The sequence below is a fragment of the Opisthocomus hoazin genome, chromosome Z, assembly GCF_030867145.1.
Source record: "Opisthocomus hoazin isolate bOpiHoa1 chromosome Z, bOpiHoa1.hap1, whole genome shotgun sequence".
In the NCBI taxonomy this organism is placed as follows: Eukaryota; Metazoa; Chordata; class Aves; order Opisthocomiformes; family Opisthocomidae; genus Opisthocomus; species Opisthocomus hoazin.
This window is the reverse complement of record NC_134454.1, coordinates 76795722-76823203: the sequence shown is the minus strand read 5'-3', so window position 1 is coordinate 76823203 and position 27482 is coordinate 76795722. Positions and strand designations below refer to the sequence as shown.

The following is a 27482-nucleotide window of genomic DNA, read 5'->3' as shown; positions in this document are numbered from 1 at the left end:
ATCAACCAGTCCTAGTTGTTATAAATATTGTGATGTGCTAAAAAGGTGAATTATTACTTACTCCAGGGTATAGCTTTTTGATTTACAACATCGAGAAGATATTTCTGTACCTCTCAAGAAAAATGCCACTTTATCAGAATGAAAACAAGAAACCTAAAAACACACCCTGCCACTGTAGCTGTATAGAGACAATAAAATCTTCAGATTTTTTTTAAAAAATTTCTCTCTTCTTCCCTCACCTTGTATTTGACTTTTTTTTTTTTTTCCAGCTGGGGAAGACAAAAGTGATAAATGTGCAAGCAGTGAAAGAAGAGATAGAGCTAACTCCTTCACCTTCCCCATCTGCTCATCGCTGTAGCGGCAGGTCTCCTGCCTCTGTTCTCACCAATGGCTGGGTACATCTAGCAGGCATTACGTCCCAGCTTGATTGCACACGGAAAGAAAGGGAAGTGAAGGAGCCCTACCTTCCACCCCACCTTCCGCCTTACAAAAACACCCAGTGCCCAGTCAGCCCCAGGAGCACACAGGGTCCTCACAGGCTGTACGGTTTCAGCTGGCCTGGCTGCCCTTCTCCGCCTCCTGGAGCTCGCAGAAGCTGCTCATGCAGCTGGGGTGAGCTGTCAGTAAAGGTACCGGCCCCAAGCGTGGGTCCAAGCCTCCTCTCCGGACCCCAACAATGACACCTCCAGGTACGCAAGCTTCTTCTCAATCTCCCTTTTTAATTCGCTTTAAGGAAGATGTAAAAAGATGACCAAAACAAGGTTGGATTGTCCTCTAAAGTAAACTTAATTTCTACCTGGAAAAAAGAAATAGGTCAAATTTCTCTGAAAGATTACTATCAAAAACACTTCAGAAAAGTGTGAATATCAAAAATACACCAAGGAAAACATATTGCAGAAATTATTTATTTCATGCCAACTTGACTCTGACTAGGTTATTTTAACACACATTTCAAAAATATATCCAATACAACAATAATTTAGAATGCTACAGAGAAAAACTTATAACTCCGTGAATTTCAAAACAAGGTATTATGCATACATACTTGTATCATAAGGCAAAAGAAGATAGTCTATCCATAAGCAGCACTCCTACAGCCTATACTGATATACACTGGAGAATGAAAATCTTCTATTACTAAAACTATACTTACAAATTAATTCCCTTATATTTCAGATATCTCTATAGAAATATAAGGTATTTCTATAGAAATTAATTAATTTCTACAGTGATAGCTATCACTCTGAAACTATTGTAATTCACAGGAATATATCAAATACGATAATATTATCCTGAAGAAATAACTGAAGTTTTGTATTATTATTGCTTGCCAATTACAACTAAAACACACACACACCCCCCAAAAGCATGCTGAGGAATACATTCCAGTGCTTTTTAACAGAAACAAAGAATAAACCTGATTGGGCTTACCATATTTCTGAAACAAAAGATACCCAATATTATGCAACATAATCAATGACAGCTATTAATGTATTAGAAAGGGATGTAGTTCAAGGTGCTTTTTTTGCTAGGAATACTGAGTTTCTGTTAACATAATTAAATGGTGTAGGAGTGTCTCAGCTTCAGACTAGACTACTTCATTAGAGGCACAGCTCATATCAGAGAACTGCCATGAAGCCCTACACATTCCTGCAGAGCCCATTAGGGAAAAGGAATGTAAAAGTTTCAGAAAGTTCACAATATTCACATATAACTTGCTCTGAAAAAATTAAACATTTTCTGAATTTTAAACTAAAAGCTAGGAGACAATATATACCCTAAGTAGTGTTTTTGTTAATAATGCACATATTTGTCTGTAATGAACAGATTAAAGTATCCCCATAAGAAGTTTTCCTTCATAGTGATCTCCATTTGGTATTGTAAATGCCCCTCAGATTGCACATAATTACAGCAATAATGAAAACTGGAACAAAATGTTGTATTTTTCACATAACATTTACAGTATTCCAAGATAAATTTAATAAAATACAAATTATCATAACTACAGAAAATCAGAGTAATCACTTTTTTAATACTTCATATGCAAAAATCATTGTCATGGTTATGTTTTAAAATAGCAAGAATAAATATTGAAAAGATAGCAGCTTTCTGCCATTCCCATCAATACTATTAATGACAATTTATTTTACAAGTGCTTGATTGCAAAATAAGGCATAATTCCAGCAGTGTAGTTACAGTAGTATGAAGTTTGCTGTTTCTTAACTTGTTATCGTACCTATATAATAAAATATATCACAGCTTGCCCAAAGCGTCACTATCAGCACAGCTAGAAGTTGCCTATCCTTTACCTTCCCTCATAAAAAGACTTCCTCACTTCACTGCTAAGAACTGCACCTTTCCTAAGCGGAGTGCAGAGGACTCATTTTCCAATATAGATATCAGAATATGTATATTTTTAAACATCTGGAAAAAAAAAGAACTATATATCTATTAGAATTATTAAGTTTGACTAGACCTTTTTGCTATCCACACTTTTTAAGAAATCCAGCACGGACACAGTATTAAAGTAGCTACTGTTTTCACTCCCACTTTTTGAAGTTCATCACAATTTGCATGGATTCTTTTCACTGGTTTAAATCTTCGACATGAAGATATTCAAACATTTGTACTTAACTTGGATGGGTTTTTTGGAGTTTTGAGGTTTTTTTGGTGTTCACAGCTGAAGAGGAAACTGCAGAAATGATGAAATGGAAGTATACCCTAAGCGCTCAGTAATTCAGTAAGTGAAATTATTAATAAAGAAGTACATAATTGACATTCTTTAGCTGCAAGTAAATACAACTATATACTGACAGAACAAATATGCCAACATTCAGTTCCCAAAAGCACGGTATGCAAGGCTACATATCTACATATCTTAAATCACTCGATCTGGACCATCCAATGCATTTAAATGAGACACATATTTTAAAAATAGAAATACCAAGTCTAAGACCATTCATGTGGCTGGATATGCAAGCAGATATACAAACCCTTTCATATAAGGCTGAATTCAGGATAGCATTTCTAAGCAGTTCTAAAATAAATTAAATAGGTGTTAACATAAAGTCGCTAAAGAACAACCTGAATAAAATGAGTCTCATTTTCTCAACTTTCAGTCCCTGATACAGCCACAAGATTTTGATGAAGCTTTTACAATACTCTAAATACCCAAACTAAAAAAAGTGCTCTCTTAGAGGTAATCTGGAAATTGCATGAACCTGCATACATGTGGGCATGGCTGTTGTTCAGTGTATTCACCTAAGAACAGATCTGACGATTCTTTTACGTCTGCAAATTTATTAATATAATTATTTCTATACAAATAGGGTACTTTTTCTCCTTCATAGTAACAATTCAGTGTTTTTAAACAGGCAGATCAATATATTACAAACACCACTACTGTTAGAACACACGACGTACTAAAATCACAGGAGGTAGCTAGATTCCCATTAACAATTACTTCAGAAAACAATGACTATTTTTAAAAATCAGTAGAACAACTCATCCATTAAAATCTACGTTTCAGAATAACGCAGTCTTAGGTGCTCTAAGGGATGTCTGGTTTTTTTCAGTATGATGAACAATTTACGATAGAAACATGTTCTTTTTCAGTTTTCAACTTAACTTTGAAACAAGCACGTCTGAAAACCCCGAAGCGGTAAAGAATTAAGACAAACTGCAATAAAGCAACCTCTTAAACTAATCAAATTTCCAAAGACATCATGAATTTGACCACGTCTTTTACCTTATGATTACATTTGAAAATTAATTCCATTAACTACGGTTTAAAAATGTATCTACACCAATGAAATTAATGTGAAGCTGTTTTACGCTGTTAATAATTGGCATTTTTGAATGGCATTCAAATGAATAAACATTATTCTTTTTGAAACAACTTACTGCAAAATACAGGCACCTTAAGAACAGATACATAATGCAACCAGGGCATTTGGGACCCTAAGAGCGTTTACCATTATCTAGCCATGCTATGTATTTCCCTTCTTTTAAAAAAACTCTACAATTTGAAGCCGTGCCTTAGGTGTGTGCAAATTACAATGTTTCAGCATTTAACTCAATTTTCACATCATATTTCTTTTACAGTTACAAAAACACTGGTGTGCCAAGATTTTCAACCATTACAACTGTAAAAATCTTAAGCAGACATGGTATCTTCGATAATGTATTCTTGCTATTGCACATAGGCTCATATGACAGTGAAACTCTGGTCCATATTTGATTTCAACTACTTACACATGCTAAAATCATTTATCTGCATATAATGTTGGAAAAAAAAAAATATAGCCTTTCTTGACCATTACACCTTGCTCCAAAATTTATGCCAAACTTCACAGAATCGTTGAATCATAGAATACCAGGCTGGAAGGGACCTCAAGGATCATCTGGTCCAACCGTTCTTGGCAGAAGTACGGTCTAGACAAGATGGCGCAGCCACCTGTCCAGTCGAATCTTGAAAGTGTCCAGTGTTGGGGAATCCACCGCTTTCCCTGGGGAGATTATTCCAATGGCTGATTGTTCTCATTGTGAAAAATTTTCCTTGTGTCCAATCAGAATCTCCCCAGAAGTAACTCGTCCCCATTACCTGTTATCTCTTCCATGTGCCTTCTTGTGAAAACGGAGTCTCCATCTTCTTTGTAGCTACCCTTTGAACACTGGAACATGTTATTTTATGAAGAACAGCCTGCCATTCAATTTTTCTGCTTATATAGGGTCTGATTCAAAGACCACTGAAGCCAAAAGAAGCCTTAATTTAATCCAGTAGATTTTGGACTAGGCATAAAGTTCAAATAGAAAAATTATAGAAAGTGTTTACTACAGTAATTGATATAACTGCACTTCGGATGCATTAAGATGCTCTCACAGCATCCGTTAAAATCCAAAAAAATTCCTTCCACAAACAGTTCAAGTTGAGCCCTAGGTATATTTATGAAGTTTACCCTCTTTTAACTTAATTGTTTTGTCCTTTTATTCATGACACAAAAGCCCACACTGATGCGCAACAATATTTACAATAGAAGAAGCGTATTCTTGTCTTAAGTAGTGAAGTTATCATACAGGTGCATTTCCAAAGTAGTTGTTCCTTCATATTCTTTTTTTAAACACAAATGGTCTCTTCTGGTTCTGTGATGTATCATAAATACACTATTTGCCAAGCAATGAGTAGGAAATAGATTTCCATTGAATTTTCTTTAGGTTTGAGGAGCTTAGACATCATCAAATATTTTGCTTCGAGACATTGACAGGTATCTTCCACCAGGCTGGTACCTGCAGAATCATTTTTAAACATGAAAAAGTATGACAGGAGATAGAAAAATAAAGACCGATGGAATCATATAGCTCTCATTGCACTCTTACTCCTTAGTTGTCAATGAGTTATAAGATCTGAAGTTCTACTGAATTACTGTTTCCCTGAGAATCTGATAGGCAGTCACAAAGTTAAATGTCATGTGATCAAGAAAAACAGTGATAACAATACTGGCAGTCTTAAAGAACCTTGTTTCCCAAAACAAAGGAAGCAAGCTGAATGTTTCTGTTGAATAGAACACTTTTTTCTTTTTTTAAATCAAACAAACAAACAAAGGATGACATCCAAAAGTAGTTTGGTTGATTAACAGAACATCTCATTGGGTATTCCTAGGAGAAAAACAGTATTAAAGATACTGAAAACAAATGGCTGCATACATAGTGGGAAAAAAGAAGCTTCACAAATTGTTGGTCAAATATATTTCAAAAACATTTTAAAAGCACTGTAAGTTTCAATGCCAGCACAGTGTACCTCCTTCTCCACAGTACCTACCCAAAATCTGAACAGACACAAAGCCAGAACATAGTGTCCCTAGTGCTCTTACTGCTCTAGAATGTTTGTAACTATTGCAGTAACTACAATTTTAAAAATCAGTATTTCATAAGCTATTTTTAAGTGAATTGGAATTTCATATGCAATTATTCTTGATTTATTACCTCTATGAAATAAGGAAAGCTCAACTAACCTCTGTGGCTCCAGATTTTCTTTTTAAAGGAAAAGTTCAGAATGTTCCACTCTGCAAAGTCCGTATAGGTGCTGGAAGACTTCAGATACTGTACTTCAAAATTATTTGCCCCAAAAGAATTATATATGCATATTCCTGTTTTTGTAGACTATTATCCCTTTCGCACTGTATTGAAGCCAACAGCTGACAGAACTGTGAGGCTAGCTCTTTAAACTCTTGTGCTTAAAAAGAACCAACTTCTGAAATGTGGTGACATTAGACTAGAAAGGTTAGTTGTTAATACATACTAACACTGCTGAATCAGTCTAAAACCTGTCAGTGTCATTTAACGGCATTCTTTCATGTTTTTGAACAGGCATTTATCGATTTGTTGGCATTATAGGTGTAAGTCAACTGAAACAGTTCATGCTTTTTTATTGGATTGGGTATGCTAGTTTTAGCTGAAAAATAACGTAAACTATACATTTTTATAAAGGAATTTTAAATTCTTTATTATTAAATGGTTCTACATCATAACTACCTAGATTAAAAAAGCACCCATAAAATGTATTACATGTTTCTGAAATATGAACAGAGCTTAGTAGTTATGCAAGGTACTCTTACTTCACGACTACGGAAATTTGGTGTTGCAGTGACACCCACAGAATCACAGAATTCTCTATTACAGACAGAGCTACACTGTGTAGTCTAGGACCTTTTGTTCAGTAAGTTCAGACTTTAATTTACTCCAGTAGTTCTAAGATCTGATCCCCAGGTGAATTCCTGCAACTACTGGTCCTGTGATATTCAGTTTTCTTTCTTGTAGCCCTTTATGATGGTTTTTATACAAGGAAATCAAGCGAGCTGTCTAAAGTCTTCTAGGAAATCAGAGAAAACTTTATATTGTACATATGCAGATCATTCTCCAGTTTTCTGGTTTTATATGCAGTATTCTTCAGATTATGCCAATATACAAAATTATATTAAACTCAAATCTTACTCAGACATTTCTAGAAAACTGAAAAACCTTCAGGTTTCAATTGATTTTAAAACAATTCCCATATCACCGGGACAAGGAAGAAAGAAGAGCTGGGTGAAATCATACATTTTATTTACAAAACTATTACTATGAAACCATCTGATATAGCTGTTACAGGTCAGAAGACAGAAGACATTAGCACCTTTTAATTGTAAATAACTCAGAAAATTCCTCACCTTCCCGAGTCCGATTCAAGAGGGTCATCATTAACTGAGTCTGCGTTAAAATCCAAAGGTTCTGCATCCTGGAGGAGTTCTATTCTATCTCTTTCGGTCCTACCATTTGATCGGGTATACTTTGATAGTGCTGAATAGGTAAAAGGAAATAAAGACACTCATTTGCTCTGTGAACACCTTGGAGCGTTTGTAGACATTAAACTTAAAAGACCATAACAATAATAAGCTATTATCTCATCCAAAGTGTAAATGCGATGATTTAGAGTAGATTCAATAATAATCCAAACCTGGCTACACATTCAAATTTGTAATATTTCCTTCTTCTATCTCCATAGCAATGTAACTACAATTTTTCTTTCACCCCTCAAGTAGGATCAGATCTACTTTGCAAAGAGTCAAAGAAATGAGAAGTTATATGCTAACTTTATTTCTATATCAATCAAACACCTGTTTGTCTTCCCAACTTCCCACTTTAACTAAGCTAGCTGGAGCATTTTTGGTTTGGTTTTGTTTGTTTTTAAAGAGGCAATCTCATGAATTAACTAAATATAGCTGTTTTGCAGTTCACTCTGCCACCGTCATTAGGCTAGTACCTATAGCTTGTTTTGGTACTGGAATGCTACATATTTACATGATTAACATTAAAATGTAATTTTGTATAATTTCAGTTAGTCTATCATTGAAAATCTCGGTATCCATATTTCTAAAGAGGAGGGGAAAATCTACCAGAGTTGTCTCAAAAGCATATTCAAAGCTTCCCTGCTCCTTCTCCTTTTTCCTTCTTCTTTCAGTTTAATTTCTTACTTGTTCACAGCTTACAAAAGCACACAAAATACAGAAAAAACACTGTGACGAATAAACTTTTTGGAAATTTAAAGCATCCACAAAAAAGGTTTTTTTGCTAACAGATGTTATTAAATGAACCTGTATACACTGATGTTATGTGTTATCGGCTTTACATTTGTTGGTCATCTATCTGACTGTTCCATTATCCCAGTCTGAAAGACTTCATTCGCAACTAGAAGAGGTAAATTTTAAGATTTAAAACTCCCAATCTCAAGACATATCCTAAACAGAGTCTCTTTGTTGACAACTGCTACTCTAACTGCAACCATCATATGTCCCATAAGAAGACCAAGTAATTGAGACTAGCCAAAATCTCCAATCTCAACCAGCTGAAGTGCTGAAGATGTGAAGAAACACAGTACTCTTTTCAAGTGTCTTTCATGAGCAAGATAGCACTGTCCCACAGCAGGGAACAAATCAGCACATCATCTAAGACAAAAAGGAATATATTCGAAGCTACATACACAGCCAGTGTTGTGCAGACAAGATATTAAACAAAACAAAACAAACTCGTCCCAAAACCCACAAAGCTTACGTCTATTGGTACTGGTCTCTGAGAAGCTGGATTCTTTTTGGTCTGTGTGGACAACTCTGTTTCTAGTGGAATCGTCTCTATTTCCATACCGTTCCTTCCATTCCTGGAAAACAGACCAGAAAAGAAAAAGCTTCCAGGAAAAATCAACACCACAAAAGCAGATGTAGGATCAAGAAATATTCCAGATCCACAATTTAGAGCTAATTGGTCAACCACATCAGACTTACTAAAGTAATACTTTTAAAATGTCCCTGTTCAGCAGCTTGATACAGGAAGAATTTTTGATTTGTTTTAAACCTAAGATATATCTTTTCACTAAATCGTTTACCATAACTGTTCTTTTGAAAAAACACTTGCAGAAAACAAACTACACATTAAATCTGCACTCAAAGTTCACTCAACACTCCAAGTCACGGTGGGAATGTTGCTTTTTTTGATTTCTGCTTCCATCTAGTGGTAGAATGAAAAAATAACCAGACGCAAATGCCACAAAAAAACCACCTGGACAGTCTGTGTTTACTAAGCTTATTGTTCTGTTGTGTTTCCATTCCATCATGTTGTAGTACATAAACATTTTAGTATGAAGTATAATGAAATATTAAACAAGAAAATTTCTCACGCATTTATTAGGAGACAACTTCATGTCACAGAATCATAGAATCATAGGTTGGAAAAGACCTCTATGCTCATCAGGTCCAACTGTCACCCCAACACCACCATTCCTACTAAACCATGGCCCGAAGTGCCACATCTACATGTTTTTCGAACACCTCCAGAGATGGTGACTCCACCACCTCCCTGGGCAGCCTGTTCCAATGCCTGACCACTCTTTCAGTAAAGAAATTTTTCCTAATATCCAATCTAAACCTCCCCTGACGCAACTGGAGGCCATTGCCTCTCATCACTAGTTACCTGGGAGAACAGACCAACACCCACCTCACTACAACCTCTTTTCAGGTAGTTGCAGAGAGCAATAAGGTCCCCCCTCAGCCTCCTCTTCTCCAGACTAAACAGCCCCAGCTCCCTCAGCCACTCCTCATAAGACTTGTTCTCTAGACTTTTCACCAGCCCCATTGCGTTCCAGCACCTCAATGTCCTGCTTGTAGTGAGAGGCCCAAAGCTAACACAGTACTTGAGGTGCGGCCTCACCAGTGCCAAGTACAGGGGCACGATCACCTCCCTACTCCTGCTGGCCACACTATTCCTGATACAAGCCAGGATGCCATTTGCCTTCTTGGCCACCTGGGCACACTGCTGGCTCCTGTTCAGCCGGCTGTCGACCAGCACCCCCAGGTCCTTTTCTGCCGGGCAGCTTTCCAGCCTCTCCTCCCCAAGCCTGTAGCATTGCATGGGGTTGTTGCAACCCAAGGTCAGAACCCGGCACTTGGCCTTGTTGAACCTCAGACAGTTGGCCTCAGCCCATCAATCCAGCCTGTCCAGATCCCTCTGGAGAGCACGTCCTACCCTCGAGGCGACTGACACTCCCGTCCAGCTTGGTGTCATCTGCAAATTTACTGAGGGAACACTCAATCCCCTCATCCAGACCATTGATAAAGATGTTAAACATGACTGGACCCAACACTGAGCCCTGGGGGACACCACTGGTGACCGACCACCAGCTGGATTTAACTCCATTCGCCACCACTCTCTGTGCTCGGTCTTCCAGTCAGTTCCTTGCTCAGTGAAGCGTACACCCATCCAAACCATGGGCAGCCAGTTTCTCCAGGAAGATGCTGTGGGGAACAGTGTCAAGGCCATACGAAAAGTTCGGGTAGACAACATCCACAGCCTTTCCCGCATCCACTAGGCGTGTCACCTGGTCATAGAAGGAGATCAGGTTGGTGAAGCAGCACCTGCCTTTCATGAACCCATGCTGGCTGGGCCTGATCCGCTGGTTGTCCTTCACATGCCCAGTGAGCGCACTCAGGATGAATCGCTCCATACTCTTCCCCAGAACCGAGGTCAGGCTGACAGGCCTTGTGGTTCCCTGGATCCTCCTTCTGCCCTTCTTGTAGATGGGTGTTACACTGGCGATCCTTCAGTCATCTGGAACCTCCACTGTTAACCAGGACTGCTGATAGATGATGGAGAGTGGCTTGGCCAGCTCCTCTGCCAGCTCCCTCAGCACTCTTGGGTGGATCCTGTCTGGCCTCATGGACTTGTGAGTGTCCAGGTGGCATAGCAGGTTGTTAACTGCTTCCTCCTGGATTATGGGAGGTTTATTCTGCTCTGCTTCCCTATCTTCCAGCACTGAGGGCTGAGTATCCTGGGAATAACCAGTCTGACCATTAAAGATTGAGGCAAAGAAGGCACTTGAGGAACAACTTCTTCACTCTGAGGGTGACGGGGCACTGGAACAGGTTGCCCAGAGAGATTGTGGATTCTCCTTCCCTGGAGATATTGAAGACCCGCCTGGAAAAGGTCCTGTGCAGCCTGTTCTAGGTGACCCTGCTTTGGCAGGGGGGTGGTTGAACTAGATGACCCACAGAGGTCCCTTCCAACCCCTACCATTCTGTGATTCTGTGATTACGTATCTCAGCCTTTTCCACACCCCTGGTGGCAATATTCCCCCCTGCATCCCATAAGGGATGGAGCTTTTCCTTGGCCCTCTTTTTGCTGTGGATGTATTTGTAAAAACATTTTTTGTTGTCCCTTACAACAGTGGCCAGCCTGAGCTCTAGCTAGGCTTTTGCCTTTCTAAGTTCCTCTCTGCACAACCTAACGAGATCTCTGTACTCCTCCTGAGTCACCTGTCCTTTCTTCCATAGGTGGTAGACCCTCCTTTTTGTCCTGAGTCCTACCAAGAGCCCCCTGTTCAGCCAGGCCGGTTGCCTTCCCCATCGGTTTGTCTTGCAGCACATGGCAACAGCCTGCCCCTGTGCCTTTAAGACTTCCTTACTCAAGAATGTCCGGCCAGCCTGGACCCTTTTGTCCTTTAGCACTCTCTCCCAAGGGACCCTCTCAACCAGCATCCTAGACAGACCAAAGTCTGCCCTCCAAAAGTCCATGGTGGTGGTTTTGCTGGCTCCCCTCTTTACTTCACCATGAAGTGAGAACTAATTTCATGGTCACTAAGCCCAAGACGGCATCCGACCACCACATCTCCCACCAGTCCTTCTCTGTTAGTCTCAACAGAAACTTTTCCAATTGCTCTAAAAACTTTCATATGTTTCAGATTCATAACTAGATCCTAGATTATGGACTGGTAAAACTCATGTACTCAAAGTTACTGTGCTAATTTATGCCACATGTTCCAGTTCTAAACTGCAGAAAGATCAAACACTTAATCACAACGCAGTAAAAAATAACTCTCAAAAGCCCCAAAAGTTCCGAGAATGAATGTGCTACATTATTTAATGCAAACTGAAAAAACAGTTAACATCTGAAATTGAGTTTCCTGTTGAACTAAAAATTATTGCTTAATGTCAGATCATTTTAGTGTATATAAAATGCATCATGTATTTGCTACTATTTTGTTTCACAATAAGCTCAAGTTCTAAAATTATGAGATGGGGGAGACGATCAGAAGAAAGGCCTACGCAGAATTAAAGTATCCCTGAGCTTCAAAAGCCAATATGTTTTAGTACCAGTATTATCTTCTCTTTCTGCAGACAGTATTTTACCCTTCCTTTAGTCAGTTCATTTTTTGCACGCATCTTTTTGATTTATCTCTTTGATTGTGACTGTCTATATTGAATTCCAAATGTTATAAAATAATGAAAAACTAAAGCTATAGTTAACCGCAGCTTCTTAAAATTAAGCTGCTTGAATTATTTTTTATTTGGATTGTCTGCCTTCACTGACCTTCAGTATAAACTCAAAGTATGATTTGAATCAAATATTCTGTTTGTTACTCAGTGGTAACATTATTAATTTTGTCTTCAATGTTATTCACTCCTCTGAAAAAGTATCTGTGCCAACTGCTTTCCAATGAGCACACAAAGCAACGGGTATGTTTGGGAGGAGCATACCATCCCCATTTCAGTGAATATGATGACACTGCAACTGCAGTTATTTCAAGCAGAGCAGTACCAACCAAAGAGTCTAATAAAAAGCCTTTTCAAATTATTCTGCGTCCTAGATATCCAGACCCTTTTTAAAGCTTGTTACACCTATTGGAATACACCATGCTCACAATACAAAGAGTAACAAAAGTGTCAAAGTAGTGTGACCACAATCACCCTCTTATACTTTAAAAATCAAATGATTTTTTTTTTTCCCACTAGCCAAGACTTCTTCAAGCTTAAACTGATTCCATCAAATATTGGGGACTTTTTTTTTGTGAAATAGATCATACTGAATTAAATACCAATGGCAAACCCTATCAGATATTGCAGTATATTAATACTATAATTAGCTAAAACAATCTCATACCCGTCTTCTGTTTTCACCTTCTTCCTGCCTTTGTCGTTTTCTTTTCTCTATAAATAAAAAAATAATTGTCTGAGCTCCATACAAGAAAAATCATTATCAATATTTTTTAAACAAACAATGAAAATCCAAAGTTAACTATCAAAGATTCTTATTGAAATAGATGGCTCATACAATTACAAATACACAAGAGACAAATCTGCTTGTCTATCATTACGGAGTTTCCCATTAAAATGAAATCATCATGATGGTATCCTGAGTCAAGGCATAACATTTGGATACCAGCTGGCAAAGCAAAAAAACCCCTCTTAGAAATAGTTGGAAAAAGTATGACATTAAGAAACTTGTTCTATATCTGCTATATAGCTGGAAGTGTAACATCACAGTATCAAAGCAATAGTAACCTCTTTACGGGAATAAGAGACATTCCTCTTCTCAAACAAAAAAATACTACTACTCCAGGTAAATACACGTTTTGTTTTTCATAAACTATGAAAGGAGAATAAAAGTATTCCATAATATAACATTGTAGCCAGAGATTCTAAACATTTACTCAACAATGACAACAGCTTCTAACAGCTTTCAAGAAACACTGTGAACAAAAATTAACATTAAAAAATGAAAAGATCTCCAAAACAGCAGATAATTACAGCTCTACAGAGCAACATGCTTTCTGTGATAAAACACAGTTAGTTGAAACAGCAAAAGATCCTACAGGAAATGACAGAATTTTGGCAGCTCAACCAACACACTTACACAAAGAAAGATTAAAATGAGTTTGTTGATGATAAAGACAATTTCAGTGCTAATCATCCTTTATTACAGATTACACAAGCACCTCCTCAGGTATTATTAGATCAGTCATGACTTCAGAGGAGCACCACTTCAAGGAACTGTGAAATATTTAGAAATACCTAAAATTCAGATACTGGATGAGTAGAACTGATCACTTCAGACGTCAATGAAATCCAGCGCTATTTATACAGCAACCACAATGCTCTAAGTCTGCTGCATTCTGTGCGGCAGACTGCCTCAGTACAGTTCTCCAATTATTGACAAGCTGTATGTTTTTTTTTTGTGCAACATTTCAGACAAGTTTAACTTAGCAACTTACTATATGTTGTAGGAAGACTAGGACAGACAATCTAACCTACCTCTTCTGATTAGCTCTTTTCCTTCATCAATCAAATCAGAGGTCATTTCGCTATCCCCCATGAACTGCTGGAATCCCAAAAGATTCAAACAACGAGTTCCTAAACTGGTAAAAGCAGAAGGACAAGCAATTTCCTTTGTTAACTTAAAATGAATAATTCAGATACGTTACAATGCAAAACAAACTAGATTTTTCAGAAATTTCTGGACAATTCAAGTAAAAAAGCAGTATAGTAGAAAAGACAGATTATTATAGTGGCTGAGAAATCAGAAAATTCAGAGCAGCAACACATTCCTAAATCCAACTGAAAGCAATGGAATAATCCTTTTCAATTAGAAAGATAAAACTGTTTACACTCTGAGAGCAGTGCAAATGAATTAAGCTAAGACAATTGCTTGAAACGTTCTCAGATATAACAGCATTTATACCTATGATATCTCAAGGATTTGCCTGCTGTAGGTGACCCTGCTTCAGCAGGAGGGTTGGACTAGATGACCCACAGAGGTCCCTTCCAACCCCTACTATTCTGTGATTCTGTGATTCTTCAAGGAGCTACTTGGAGGAATCCCATGGGTGAGGGCTCTAGAAGGCAGGGAGGTCCAAGAGAGCTGGTTGTCGTTTAAACATCAGTTCCTCCATGCTCAGGATTGGTGCATCCCCCTGAGCAAGAAATCTGGAGAAGGAGGCAGGAGATCCACATAGATGAGCAAGGAGCTTCTAGCGGAGCTCAGGTGGAAGAAAAAGGCCCATAGAATGTAGAAAGAGGGACAGGCCACTTGGGAAGAGTACAGGAACGTTGTCAGAGCATGCAGGGATGCAACACGGAAGGTCAAGGTCCATCTGGAACTGAATCTGGCAAGGGATGTCAAGGACAACACGAAAAGCTTCTTCAAGTACATCAGCAGCAAAAGGAAGGCTAGGGATAATGTGGGGCCGCTGCTGAACGAGGTGGGTGTCCTGGTGACAGAGGATACAGAGAAGGCGGAGTTACTGAATGCCTTCTTTGCTTCAGTCTTCAGTGCCAAGGCAGGCCCTCAGGAATCCCTGGCCCTGGCATTAAGAGAGAAAGCCTGCAGCAAGGATGACCTTCCCTTGGTCGAGGAGGACTGTGTGAGGGATCGCTTAAGCGATCTGGACGTCCACAAATCCATGGGCCCCAATGGAATGCACCCATGAGTGCTGAGGGAGCTGGCAGATGTCATTGCAGAGCCACTCTCCATCATCTTTGAGAGGTCCTGGAGGACAGGAGAGGTGCCTGAGGACTGGAGAAAGGCCAGTGTCACGTCAGTCTTCAAAAAGGGCAAGAAGGAGGACCCAGGGAACTACAGACCAGTCAGCCTCACCTCCATCCTGGGAAAGACGATGGAGCAGCTCATCTTGGAGGTCATCATCAAGCAAGTGGAGGAAAAGAAGGTTATCAGGAGTAGTCAGCATGGATTCACTATGGGGAAATCATGCTTGACCAACCTGATAGCTTTCCACGATGGTGTGACTGGCTGGGTAGATGAGGGGAGAGCCGTGGTTGTTGTCTACCTAGACTTCAGCAAGCCTTTCAACACTTTCTCCCATAACGGCCTCCTAGGGAAGCTCAGGAAGTGTGGCCTGGATGAGTGGTCAGCGAGTTGGATTGAGAACTGGCTGAATGGCAGAACTCAGAGCATTGTCGTTAGTGGCACAGAGTCTAGTTGGAGGCCTGTAACTAGTAGGGTCCCCCAGGGCTCAGTACTTGAACCAGTCTTATTCAGCTTGTTCATCAATGACCTGGATGAAGAGTTAGAATGTACCCTCAGCAAGTTTGCTGATGACACAAAACTGGGAGGAGTGGTGCATAAGCCACAAGGCTGTGCTGCCATTCAGTGTGACCTGGACAGGCTGGAGAGTTGGGCGGAGAGGAACCTGATGAAATTCAACAAGGGCAAGTGCAGGGTCCTGCACCTGGGGAGGAACAACCCCATGCACCAGTACAGGCTTGGGGCAGACTTGCTGGAGAGCAGCTCTGCAGAGAGGGACCTGGGTGTCCTGGTGGACAAGAAGTTGACCATGAGCCAGCAGTGTGCCCTGGTTGCCAAGAAGGCCAATGCGATCCTGGGGTGCATTAAGAGGAGTGTGGCCAGCAGGTAGAGGGAGGTTCTCCTTCCCCTCTGCTCTGCCCTAGTGAGGCCCTATCTGGAGTACTGTGTCCAGTTCTGGACTCTCCACTTCAGGAAAGATGAGGAGCTACTGGAGACAGTCCAGCGGAGGGCTACGAGGATGATGAGGGAACTGGAGCATCTCTCCTATGAGGAAAGGCTGAGGGAGCTGGGCTTGTTTAGCATGAAGAAGAGAAGGCTGCAAGGGGACCTTAGAAATGCTTATAAATATCTTACGGGTGGGTGTCAAGAGGATGGGGCCAGACTCTTTTCAGTGGTGCCCAGTGACAGGACAAGGGGCAATGGGCACAAACTGAAGCATAGGAAGTTCCGTCTGAACATGAGGAAGAACTTCTTCACTCTGAGGGTGACGGAGCACTGGAACAGGCTGCCCAGGGAGGTTGTGGAGTCTCCTTCTCTGGAGATATTCAAGAGCCGCCTGGACAAGGTCCTGTGCAGCCTGCTGTAGGTGACCCTGCTTCAGCAGGAGGGTTGGACTAGACGACCCACAGAGGTCCCTTCCAACCCCTACTATTCTGTGATTCTGGCCTCCAAAGTTTGAACAGATCAGACCTCAAAAACTAGGAAATAAGTTTAATGAGGGAAAACCCACCACAACTCAGTTATGAGTTAATACAATCAATACTCTTAAAATGCACACATTTCACATATATAAACAGCAATTTGTTGTTTCAGTTTTCACATTTCTATTAATATGTCGCAATTTAACTGCTCGAAAAGGAGAATTGAAGCTCTTCTTGACGGCTGAAACCAGTATTGTTACGGTAAAGCAACATGGAGGATCTGTCTTGCAAATCACTTACCTAAAGTATGTGGCAATACAGAGAATTACAACAAGCATTGGGTAATATATATAGAATCCATCTGCAATGAAGGACAGCACTCTCATGGATCCCATTATCTGGAAAAAAAACCCACAAGAACAAGCTCTAATCAGATATATTCTACATATATCCACAAAGATTGTGCCATCTCACTGTTTTCAGTCCACAACACACAAACACACAATACCTTACAGTTACTGAAACATAGGTAAGTATTATCATCACAGGTCTGATTCAGACACTTGACCCAGAATAACCAGATATAAAGGCTGCCTCTAACACTTTGAGGTTTTGAAGATGCTAAATCTTGTCTTACCTAATCCAGAATCAGTTCAAATCTGGTCAATCTTTTCATCTGCTGTGAAAGGCATCTCTGGACAACATTAAGAATCTACTTGCTAACAAGAAAAATGTGAGATGTAACTTGCTGTCCTACAGAAATTGATTGTTCAGTAAACCCAAACTCACTGGTGTTTTCAGTGGCAAGTTAGGTTTGCTCCCAATCTATAAAGCTGTCCCACATGCGAAAGCCAGTGGAAGCTAAAGCTACTAGGAAGTAAAGAACAGTCTGAATTCTTCAGCATAATACTTTACTTTCTTAGGATAAAGAGACCAAAACAGAAAAATTGAGCTATTGATGACTCCTAGAAATCATTGCCAAACTCCTCGCTGATAGTATTTCTAACGTGTTCAATGCTAGTGAAAAGATTTGAATATCTGAGCCTTACTGTAAGAAGTACACAAAAATATTTTGCCTGTTCTCCAAACCATATAGAAGGCTCAAAATGACATTTTCTGTACTTACAGATGTATAAGCAGTTGGCTGAGTGTTTTTGTGAGAGATTGTTGCATCCATATGGGTCAAGCCCAGAAAGTTCAAGCATAATGGTGGAGTAAGACGGCAAAATAACCTGCACAAATGCAAGAGGCAATAGTATTTCAATCAATTTCTTGCACTAAAAATATTGAGACATCATAACTGGATATATCACAATAATGACATACAGCTCATTAGAATTTATACTCATATGATTATAAATGAAAGAATATAAATGGAATTGAGCATTTGACAGAAAATCTGCAAAATATACTCCACATACTCACATGCCACTGAAAAGGAGACTGTATGCATCTGTCTGATGATGTGAAGCTAAGTAATAATAGTTAAATACACGGATCCTGAAGACAGTAGAGTAAACACAGATGCTTAGGAAAAAGATGGTAAGAAAACAGGCCATCTGGGGGGGGGAGAAAAAAAGTTGTTTGAATGTAGAACCCTACTAAAGGTTTTAATGTATTCAGCACGCAGTCTGTGCGTGCAACAGGCTGACCACAGTCTAACTTTTCATTTGAGATGGGACAACACCACCAGCTCTGACGAGATTCAGGAGGTTTTTTGACTAACTTAAATTGAGAATGACACTTGTAACTTTCTGCACTTCATATAAGCTATCAAAATTTACCCTAGGAACATTTATTCTACTTCTTCGTTGTTACAGTTTGGCTGTGGCCAGCAACAAAAGCGCCACGTGGCTGCCCCTTCCCCCACCGGGGTGCGGAGGAGAATGGAAAGAAAGAGGCAGGAACTGGTGGGTCGGGATAAGGGCAGTTTAACAGAACAGCAAACAAAGGGAACAGGAACAACAACGATACAGATAAGGGGAATACACAACACAAACCGCACAACCCAGAGAGCCGCTCTCCCTGACTGACTGCCGCTGCCGCGCGCTCCCAAGCCGCAAGTGAGTTCTTACCGCCCAGCTCCCCCCCACCGGAACCCAGCAAGATGGCACATGGTATGGAATACCAGGCTCTGTTTGGCCAGGTGGGGTCAGCCCGCCCGGCTGTGTCCCTTCCTGGAGTCCGGTGAAAATTAACCCTGTCCTGGCCGAACACAGGACATTTGTGTTATGTAAATGAAATTGCTGTAATTACCTTGCTAATTACTATGACTGATTTGACATTTCTTCCCACAAAAAGTCATAAAAAAAAGTTTTTTCAATTCAACCTATTTTGTTATTATACTGGAATTTTGCCGTGCAGTTGCTTTACTGATAAGTTTGTGCACGCACATACTAGCCACACCTGTGACTGGATTTCTGGTCTGCAGCAAACTCCTGTTCAGGTAAGAGAGGTCACACATGTCTGACTGGACTCGAAGTCTGAAGACCTAAGCTCCAAGCTAATGTTTCACAAAGTACTCTGAACATCGTATTCAGCTCAGTTGGGTCACACCTTCACCCCCTACAGTAGAACTGTAAGAAGTAGCAAACGGCAGACTCCCTCAATAAAGTTTGCTATTACATATTTTAGAGATCTTCTGCAAGTTGACAGATTATTTAGAGACTTTTTAAATAAATCTAATCTACTATTGTTGTAAGAACAATCTATCTGAAAAGATTTTTGTTGAGTGATTATCTCAAACTTACCTCTATGTATATATAATTATATGTCTTTTCTGCCAGCTGTATGAAAACTGCAAATAGCGATAAAACTGGGTTTGTGCTGAAAAATGTGCACTCTGACCACACAACAATTACAGAGAACATGGCCAGAACAACTGCAAGCACCCTGTAAAACCATGGTCGTAGAAGACATTCCCAGTACCACTCTGGAAAAAACAAACACACAACACATCCAGAATGAGTTAATTACAATTACACAACAAGAAATGGAATTCCCTCACAAAAACTGTTACAAACTTCTTGCACTCATGCCATTAAAATCAAGTCTGGAATCTGTGGTGACACACACTTAATTTCAGAGCTTTTCCAATGCCTAGAGCTCTGGTTCAGCCCTAAGGAATCATATGCACAACTGGGGAAAACAGGGTAGGATTTGGGATGTATTTTTTGCAGATGGACTGGGGGGTGTGAGATATGTAGAACAAAACTCTTCACTTTTGGCTCAGATACTACGGGTGATCCACTTTTTGTTTGTTATCTGTTACTCTCATAAACAAAGCATGGGCTGTAAAACTATATTGTCCTATCCTGGAAATAACTCATGGCTAGTGCACAACAAATTAGAAGTTAAAACATGATTAAGTGAAGACACTTTCTGAAAAGGTGCACAAGCAGCTGCATCTCCTAATGTTTGGTACATGACAGACGAAGAGTCTTTTCGTCTTTGCTTTACTGGAAGAGTGGTGCCACCTCAACAATATCCCACAAATGCAGAAGGTAGTCATGATACCATAATTTAAAGTTGCTATTTTTCTTTCTTCTTCTAAGGCTTCAAAGTTTAAAATTGATATTACAACATGTAATTGGTATTATATTTGTAAAAACATTTTAAGCTTATGGCAATAGCATAAATCCATACCTGATGGCTATTCCACTACGTAAATGCATTGAGATGCATATTTGTTTCCCTCCACTGTAACTGAACATTTTACATAAAACAACCAGTTCTTCTTACCAAACGGTACCAGTTACTACTTTACCTGTCTAAAATCTGCATGACAGCACTTACCAACAGTTGGTGTGTAGAAATACTGAATAATTTTATTCTCTGGCTCCTGGGAATGAAAGGTATGAACAAACTGTCGAGTTGCACTGGTTTCATTTTTTGCCACATCTTCTAGGTAAAATGCTTGTTCTAGAAGAATTTGCCACTGGACCTGTGTACGACGATGCCTCTGTACTGAATAGATAACCTACAACAAATTCCAAGATATTATGGTTACAACTTACTTGTTTCAAGAAACAAGAAAAAAGCCTAGCAAAATCCCTTAAAAATGTCTACATTAAATAGCTGCAAAGATTAATTCTGTATACTCACAAAATCAGGCAGTTGATTCTCTAAATATATATATCATAAGAGGGAGCACTGGAACAGGCTGCCCAGGGAGGTTGTGGAGTCTCCTTCTCTGGAGATATTCAAGACCCGGCTGGACAAGGTCCTGTGCAGCCTGCTGTAGGTGACCCTGCTTCGGCAGGGAGAGTGGACTAGATGATCCACAGAGGTCCCTTCGAACCCCTGCCATTCTGTGATTCTGTGACCACATACACAACTCTTGAGTTTTGCAGTTCTTCCACCACAGTCTATCTGTAGCAATAACAGACTACTTTCTGCAATGCTCCACTTCATTAAAGATTTTACTACAACTTACTTTTTAGAATGCACTGTCAATCAATCACATACACTTAAAACACTGTCAAGAAGACACAACAAGAACACTTTTCACACATCCAGAAATCTGATCTGGACATCACTTGGGATAGCAAACGTCTATGTTTTCTTTCAATGATAAAAGTTTCCGTTAAGTAGCAATTCAGGTAAAGTGCATTAAAAACTCTTTGTTTGCCTAGCATTTATTCTCATTACATTAGCGTAAGTGAGGCATTCTCCCATTTATTAATATACCTGCTTATGAAGTTTGACCAAACTTTTTTCACTGGGATAATTGTTCTGTCTTTCATCAAAATCTTCATAGTCATCCATGTTCCTACCCATTCTTTCCTGGTACTCAGTAGGACACTGTAAGGCAAAGGGAAAATTAACTGGAAGACGAAGCAGTAATAACTGCTATTTGTTAATTATTTGCAAATGTTTGGGGCATTTCATGCAACCGAAAAGCTCAGTCTAAGCGTAGACTTTTCTGTTTCTAAAACACTACTTATGTTAACACAGAGTGCATAATTACATACATCATAAGAAAGTATTCCACAAAGAATTTCAACTCAAAGTCTGGTCAGAAACTCACAAGATTATAATTAGATATTTTATGTCAAGGGGAAAAGAAAATAATGTACAAGTATTCATTTGGTGCAGGAAGCAGCCCCTCCCAATGGAACAATTATGGCTGAAGATGAGCAATTTATCACCTTTTTCAGTATCGTGTCAACACATCTTCTCAAAGGGTGGTTATACTTGATACTCTCACTTACTTTACGGACTTCCTGTTGAGGAAAAAAAATACAGACCTGTTTCATTATGTTAAATAGATTAAAAAAATTTACAGGGTCAGATAAGAGTTCCAGCCCTCCCAATGCAAAAGATAACCATCAGAGCTTAAAAATCCAGAACTTCCAAAAAGCCACAGCTGTACTAGACATATAATAAAAGACAACTGAAGGACTATTTATAATGAACTTATACATATTTTTTTTAACAAAAACATGACACCAGTGTGCTAATATTCTCTGTGAATGTATGGAGGATTGGGTTTTATGCATGAATGCTGAAATGGAGAATCTTATTTTAGTTGTAGGTAAAGAGTTGTTTCTATCTTCGCTGGTTTAGTTTCACTTTTAATACTTTAAGCAGCTTGACAAATATCATTTTACTCTACTTCATTTTGTATCTTCCTCACATTTATGTCCACATAGCTCGCTTCTGAGATCATTTGGCGTTTATTAGTAATAAAAATCATAGAATCATAGAATGGTTTGGGTTGGAAGGAACCTTAAAGATCATCTCATTCCAACCCCCCTGCCATGGGCACGGACACCTTCCACTAGACCAGGTTGCTCAAAGCCCCATCCAACCTGGCCTTGAACACTTCCAGGGAGGGGGCAGACACAGCTTCTCTGGGTAGCCTGGGCGAGGGCCTCATCACCCTCAGAGTGACAAATTTCTTTCTTGTACTGAATCTAAATTTACCCTCTTTCAGCTTGGAGCCATCACCCCTTGTCCTATCACTACATGCCCTTTCAAAAAGTCCCTCTCCAGCTTTCTTGTAGGTCCCTTCAGGGACTGGAAGGCTGCTATAACGTCTCCCTGAAGCCTTCTCCTCTTCAGGCTGAACAGCCCCAACTCTCCCAGCCTTTCCTCATAGCAGAGACAGAGGTGCCCCAGCCCTCTGATCATCTTTGTCACCCACCTCTGGAGCTGCTCCAACAGGTCCATGTCTTTCTTGTGCTGAGGGCTCCATCACTGGACACAGGACTCCAGGTGGGCCCTCACCAGAGCAGAGTAGAGGGGCAGAATCACCTCCCTCGACCTGCTGGCCACGCTTCTCTTAATGCAGCCCAGGATACAGTTGGCCTTCTGGGCTGCGAGTGCACATTGCCAGGTCATGTCGAGCTTCTCATCAGCCAGCACCCCCAGGTCCTTCTCAGCAGGGCCGTTCTCGAGCAACTCTCCACCGAGCCTGTACTTGTGTTTGGGGTTGCCCCAACCCATGTGCAGGACCTTGCACTTGGCCTTGTTGAACCTCATCAGGTTCGCACAGGCCCACCTCCCAAGCCTGTCAATGTGCCTCTGGACGGCCTCACTTCCCTCCAGCATGTTGACTGTACGACACAGCATGGTGTTGTTGGCAAACCCGCTGAGGGTGAACTCGATCCCACTGTCCATGTTGCTGACAAACACGTTAAACAGCACTGGTCCCAATACTGACCCCTGAGGAACGCCACTCATCATTGGTCTCCACTATGACACTGAGCCGTTGACCGCAACTCTTTGACTGAGACCATCCAACAAATTCTTTATCCACTGAGTGTCCACCCATCAAATCCATGTCTCTCCCAATTTAGAGAAAAGGATGTCATGCGCGACACTGTCAAATGCTTTGCTCAAGTCTGTGTAGATGGCATCAGTTCCTCCTCTCTTATTCACCAATGCAGTAACCTCATCATAGCAGGCGATCAAATCTGTCAGGCATGATTTGCCCTTAGTGAAGCCATGTTGGCTTTCACCAATCACCTCCTTATTTTCCATGTGCCTTAGCACAGTTTCTATTTCTGGATGCTACCTAACAGCTAGGTAAGTTGTGTCAGAACTGGTTCTAACAGTTTATCAGGTTTAGCGAGAACTAGAGTTTATTCTTCATCCTACTGGCAATCCAGAGATAACCTTCTGATGCTTTTTTTGTTGTTGTCTCTACAACTCTCTACAACTACCTGAAGGGAAGTTGTAGCCAGGCGGGTGTTGGTCTCTTCTCCCAAGTAACTAGCAATGGGATGAGAGGCAATGGCCTCAAGTTGTGTTTAGATTAGATATTAGGAAAAATGTCTTTACTGAAAGAGTGGGCAGGCATTGGAACAGGCTGCCAAGGTTAAGTGGTAGAGCCACTATCCCTGGAGGTGTTGAAAAAACGTGTAGATGTGGCACTTCAGAACATGGTTAGTAGGAGTGGTGGTATTGGGTGACGGTTGGACTTGATGATTTTAGAGGTCTTTTACAACCTATGCTTCTATGAAAGCATTTTAAAAAAAAGATGTAAGTCTGGAGGACAGAAATAATTTTAAAGGCTCCGAAATCTTGTTAAACAGGATGATTAGACAGACAGAAGAACTCTATTAGTTTAGTGTGACAAGGGAGGCTAAATGGTTATAGACAGTCCTTCGACATAAAAACAGCTGTTCTAACAGCTGACTGTCAGTAATTCTGTCTTCCTTGGAGACTCCTGAGGGGAATGATCACAAGAAATCCAATTAGTTTGTGGTAAAGAATTTTTCATTATGTAGTGGGAAACTGAAAAACAAACAAACAAAATTCCACAAGAGTGTCTGTAAGGGTCAATCCTAGCATACCCAGCCCTATCAAGTAGGGCACTCGACTGGAAAAAGAAAAGGGAGGCAGGAAAAAAAAAAAGTATCCTCTAGTAGTACAGTTTCTTATGTTTTCAGAATCTCTGATAAAAGAAGACGACAAAAGCCTGAACTAAAGTGTGTGAGAGCTAAAATTTTGTGATTTGACACAGCAGCAATTCATAATATTTACAATCAAGTTATCAGAGTCAGCACTAGCATTCTTAAGAACTTTAAAATGTTTTCACGCACTTCAGCGCTCCTATGAAGGTTGCAAATCAAATATTGGCCAAGATTTCTAAAGTAAAGTGCAATTGTTTCTAGACTGAAAGAACAAAAACAAGCAGGGGGGGAAAGAAAGTGAAGTGCCAAACCTTGAAACGAAGTTTCATCATGCATTAACCACATTATATATTTTAACCTTGGGTACGATATAACCTCAGAATCTGCCAGTCACCCTACCTGACTTAAAGGACAATCTAGTACATGACAGCAGTCTAGTACAAGACCCTCTTTTCAGGGAAGTGTGCTGCCCCCCTGGGGCCCAAATTAGGGACGTCACCACAAGACTGAAGAGCTTAGTACAACCTTCAGGCTACTATCCATTTCTGCTCTTTCACATGAGTACTAATGACGTTGCAACCGAAAGTCTGAGGTCAATTAAATTTCAGAGCACTGGGAAGAACGCTAAACTACTCAGGAGCACAGGTAGTGTTTTCCTCAGTCCCCCCAGTTATGGGGAGAGACTCTGGAAGAAACAGGTAACCCCAGGATATCAATACCTGGCTTCAAAACTGGTGCCTCTGCCAAAACTTTAGGATTTTAAACCACGGAAGAGCCTTCGAGGCACAAGATATGCTGTGTTTAAGGGAACGGAACATTTTCCATTGGAAGGATAGTCTAGTCCAACTGCCTGACCACTTCAGGGCTGACCAGAAGTTCAACCATGTTGTTAAGGGCATTGTCCAAATGCCTCTTGAATACTGACAGCTTTGGGGCATTGACAGCCTCTCTGGGAAGCCTGTTCCAGTGTTTGACCATGCTCTCGGGAAAGAAATGCTTCCCAATGTCCAGTCTGAACCTTCTCTGGCACAGCTTTAAACCACTCCCACGTGTCCTATCACTGGATACCAGTGAGAAGAGATCAGCACCTCCCCTTCCAGGCATTTGGACAATGCTTTTAGTAACACCTTTAACTTTTGGTCTGCCCTGAAGTGGTCAGGCAGTTGGACTAGATGATTGTTGTAGGCCCTTCCAGCTGAAATATTCTGTTCTATTCTATGTGCTACCCTGGTAAACAAAGTTTTTGTTGCTCATTTTCTAGTAAGTTTCGTATTTATGTCCCACATAAATGTTTTTAGCAATTTTTTCAAAATGCTATTACCGAAGAATGAAGAGTCCACCACTATTTTACACTGATGTACACCACAGAATAAGTTACCACCTTACCCTACAAGTCTTCAGAAGTATTATTTCCTAGCTGTAGTGCCAGAGTAGAAAAACAGGGAACAGCTATTCAAAGGGTTGCATTTTCATTCTATTCTTGAACTACATTAGAGCCTGTTTCTCGCTCACAAATAACAATCAATACAGTCTCAAAAGAAACTCTTTGAAAAAGCCAATGATTTTCAAAAGGCACACAACGTGGTCCCGCAAATCTAACTTGGAAACTCTTCTCAAGATTCCAGAAATATACTGGGAGTAGAGCACAGGCACACAGCATGGTCCCACAGATCCAACTTGGAAACTCTTCTCAAGATACCAGAAATCTACTGTGAGCAGAGCATAAAAGCAGACATACACAATTTGCACAAACACCAGGGAAACATCTGTACACTGTATTTTCATGTTCACTCTGGAATGTTATTCATTAGTGACCAATTTACTCCAAAGAGTCAATAAAACCAACAAATAAGGCTATCAAGTTGCCATGGTTATCACATTGCCAATATCTTCACATCAGGGACTGTTACTCTTTTTATTTTTTACACAGGATTGAGTGTCATCAAGTGGCACACTATGATGATTTTCTTAATTTACTGATATTTCACCTTAAGTTCACGCTACTTATGTTTTCTTGCCACAAGTGCCCAACACCAGGAAATTCAGAAATGATTAACAGCAGCCTTCACTTCTTCCATAGTGAAAGCTAGTTACTTACCTCCATAATATCCTCTAAATTCTCCTCTGCATCTACTTTTTCAGTCATCAGTTTGGCAGCTTTGAAATAGGTCTTCATGAGTAGATAACCCCTCTTTGCGCCATTCCAGTGAGAACGGGGAATCTCCACCAAACCATAACCCAAAAGCAACACAAGAAGAAAGAGACCCCATGTGTTCGCTGCAGCTATCCCAATAGTCTGAAGTTGGTTCCTAAGGAAAAATCCAATAGCAAATACAAAAAATAAAAAAAACCAACATCCCCCTACTCCACCTATGAGAAAACACCCTTGAAGTATCTATGCACCAATACGGCTTTCAAGTTTACAGGAACAAGCTCAGTAATTCTTGCCTAGGACCAGTCAGCTGCTCGGCCACATTTAAAGCTGTCACAATTCTTCTGTCATCTCCCACATTTCTGCCCCCTCTGGAGGGAAGACAAAAACGTTTGTTCTCAAAGGAGCAAGTTCCTTTAGGAAACAATACAAACTTAAACTTACTGAAAGTGAGGTGAAAATGCCATAATGGAAGTCACTGTAAGCAAGAGCCTCAGAACCCAGGATTTGTATTCAGAAATGGAAGCTGAAAGCAGCTAGGCATTACATGACAGTACTTACTACTGTATTTAGTATGCAAGACTATTAGCAATGTTATAAATACCATTTATTTCAACTTGCCTTATCACCTTTAAATAGAATCTACAGTAGACAGAAGCACTACAGTGGAAATACTGGTGCAGACTTTTTGTGAAAGATGTTATT

At 40.2% G+C, this 27482-nt stretch overlaps 1 protein-coding gene across 2 annotated transcripts in view; it reads right to left on the bottom strand.

Moving 5' to 3' along the window:
* Window positions 1-918: 918 nt before the first annotated feature.
* Window positions 919-27482, bottom strand: part of LMBRD2 (LMBR1 domain containing 2) — a 45056-nt gene continuing 18492 nt past the window's right edge. For both annotated transcript variants that reach the window (XM_075410803.1, XM_075410804.1), the window contains exons 6-18: window positions 26724-26934; window positions 21914-21988; window positions 21453-21566; window positions 20559-20742; window positions 19514-19695; window positions 18189-18322; window positions 17890-17995; window positions 17064-17161; window positions 14112-14215; window positions 12961-13007; window positions 8587-8689; window positions 7206-7335; window positions 919-5286 (exon numbers count right to left, since the gene is read on the bottom strand). In XM_075410803.1, coding sequence (XP_075266918.1) covers window positions 5226-5286; window positions 7206-7335; window positions 8587-8689; window positions 12961-13007; window positions 14112-14215; window positions 17064-17161; window positions 17890-17995; window positions 18189-18322; window positions 19514-19695; window positions 20559-20742; window positions 21453-21566; window positions 21914-21988; window positions 26724-26934 — 1549 coding nt within the window. In that variant the 3' untranslated portion in view covers window positions 919-5225. The remainder of the gene's footprint in view (window positions 5287-7205; window positions 7336-8586; window positions 8690-12960; window positions 13008-14111; window positions 14216-17063; window positions 17162-17889; window positions 17996-18188; window positions 18323-19513; window positions 19696-20558; window positions 20743-21452; window positions 21567-21913; window positions 21989-26723; window positions 26935-27482) is intronic.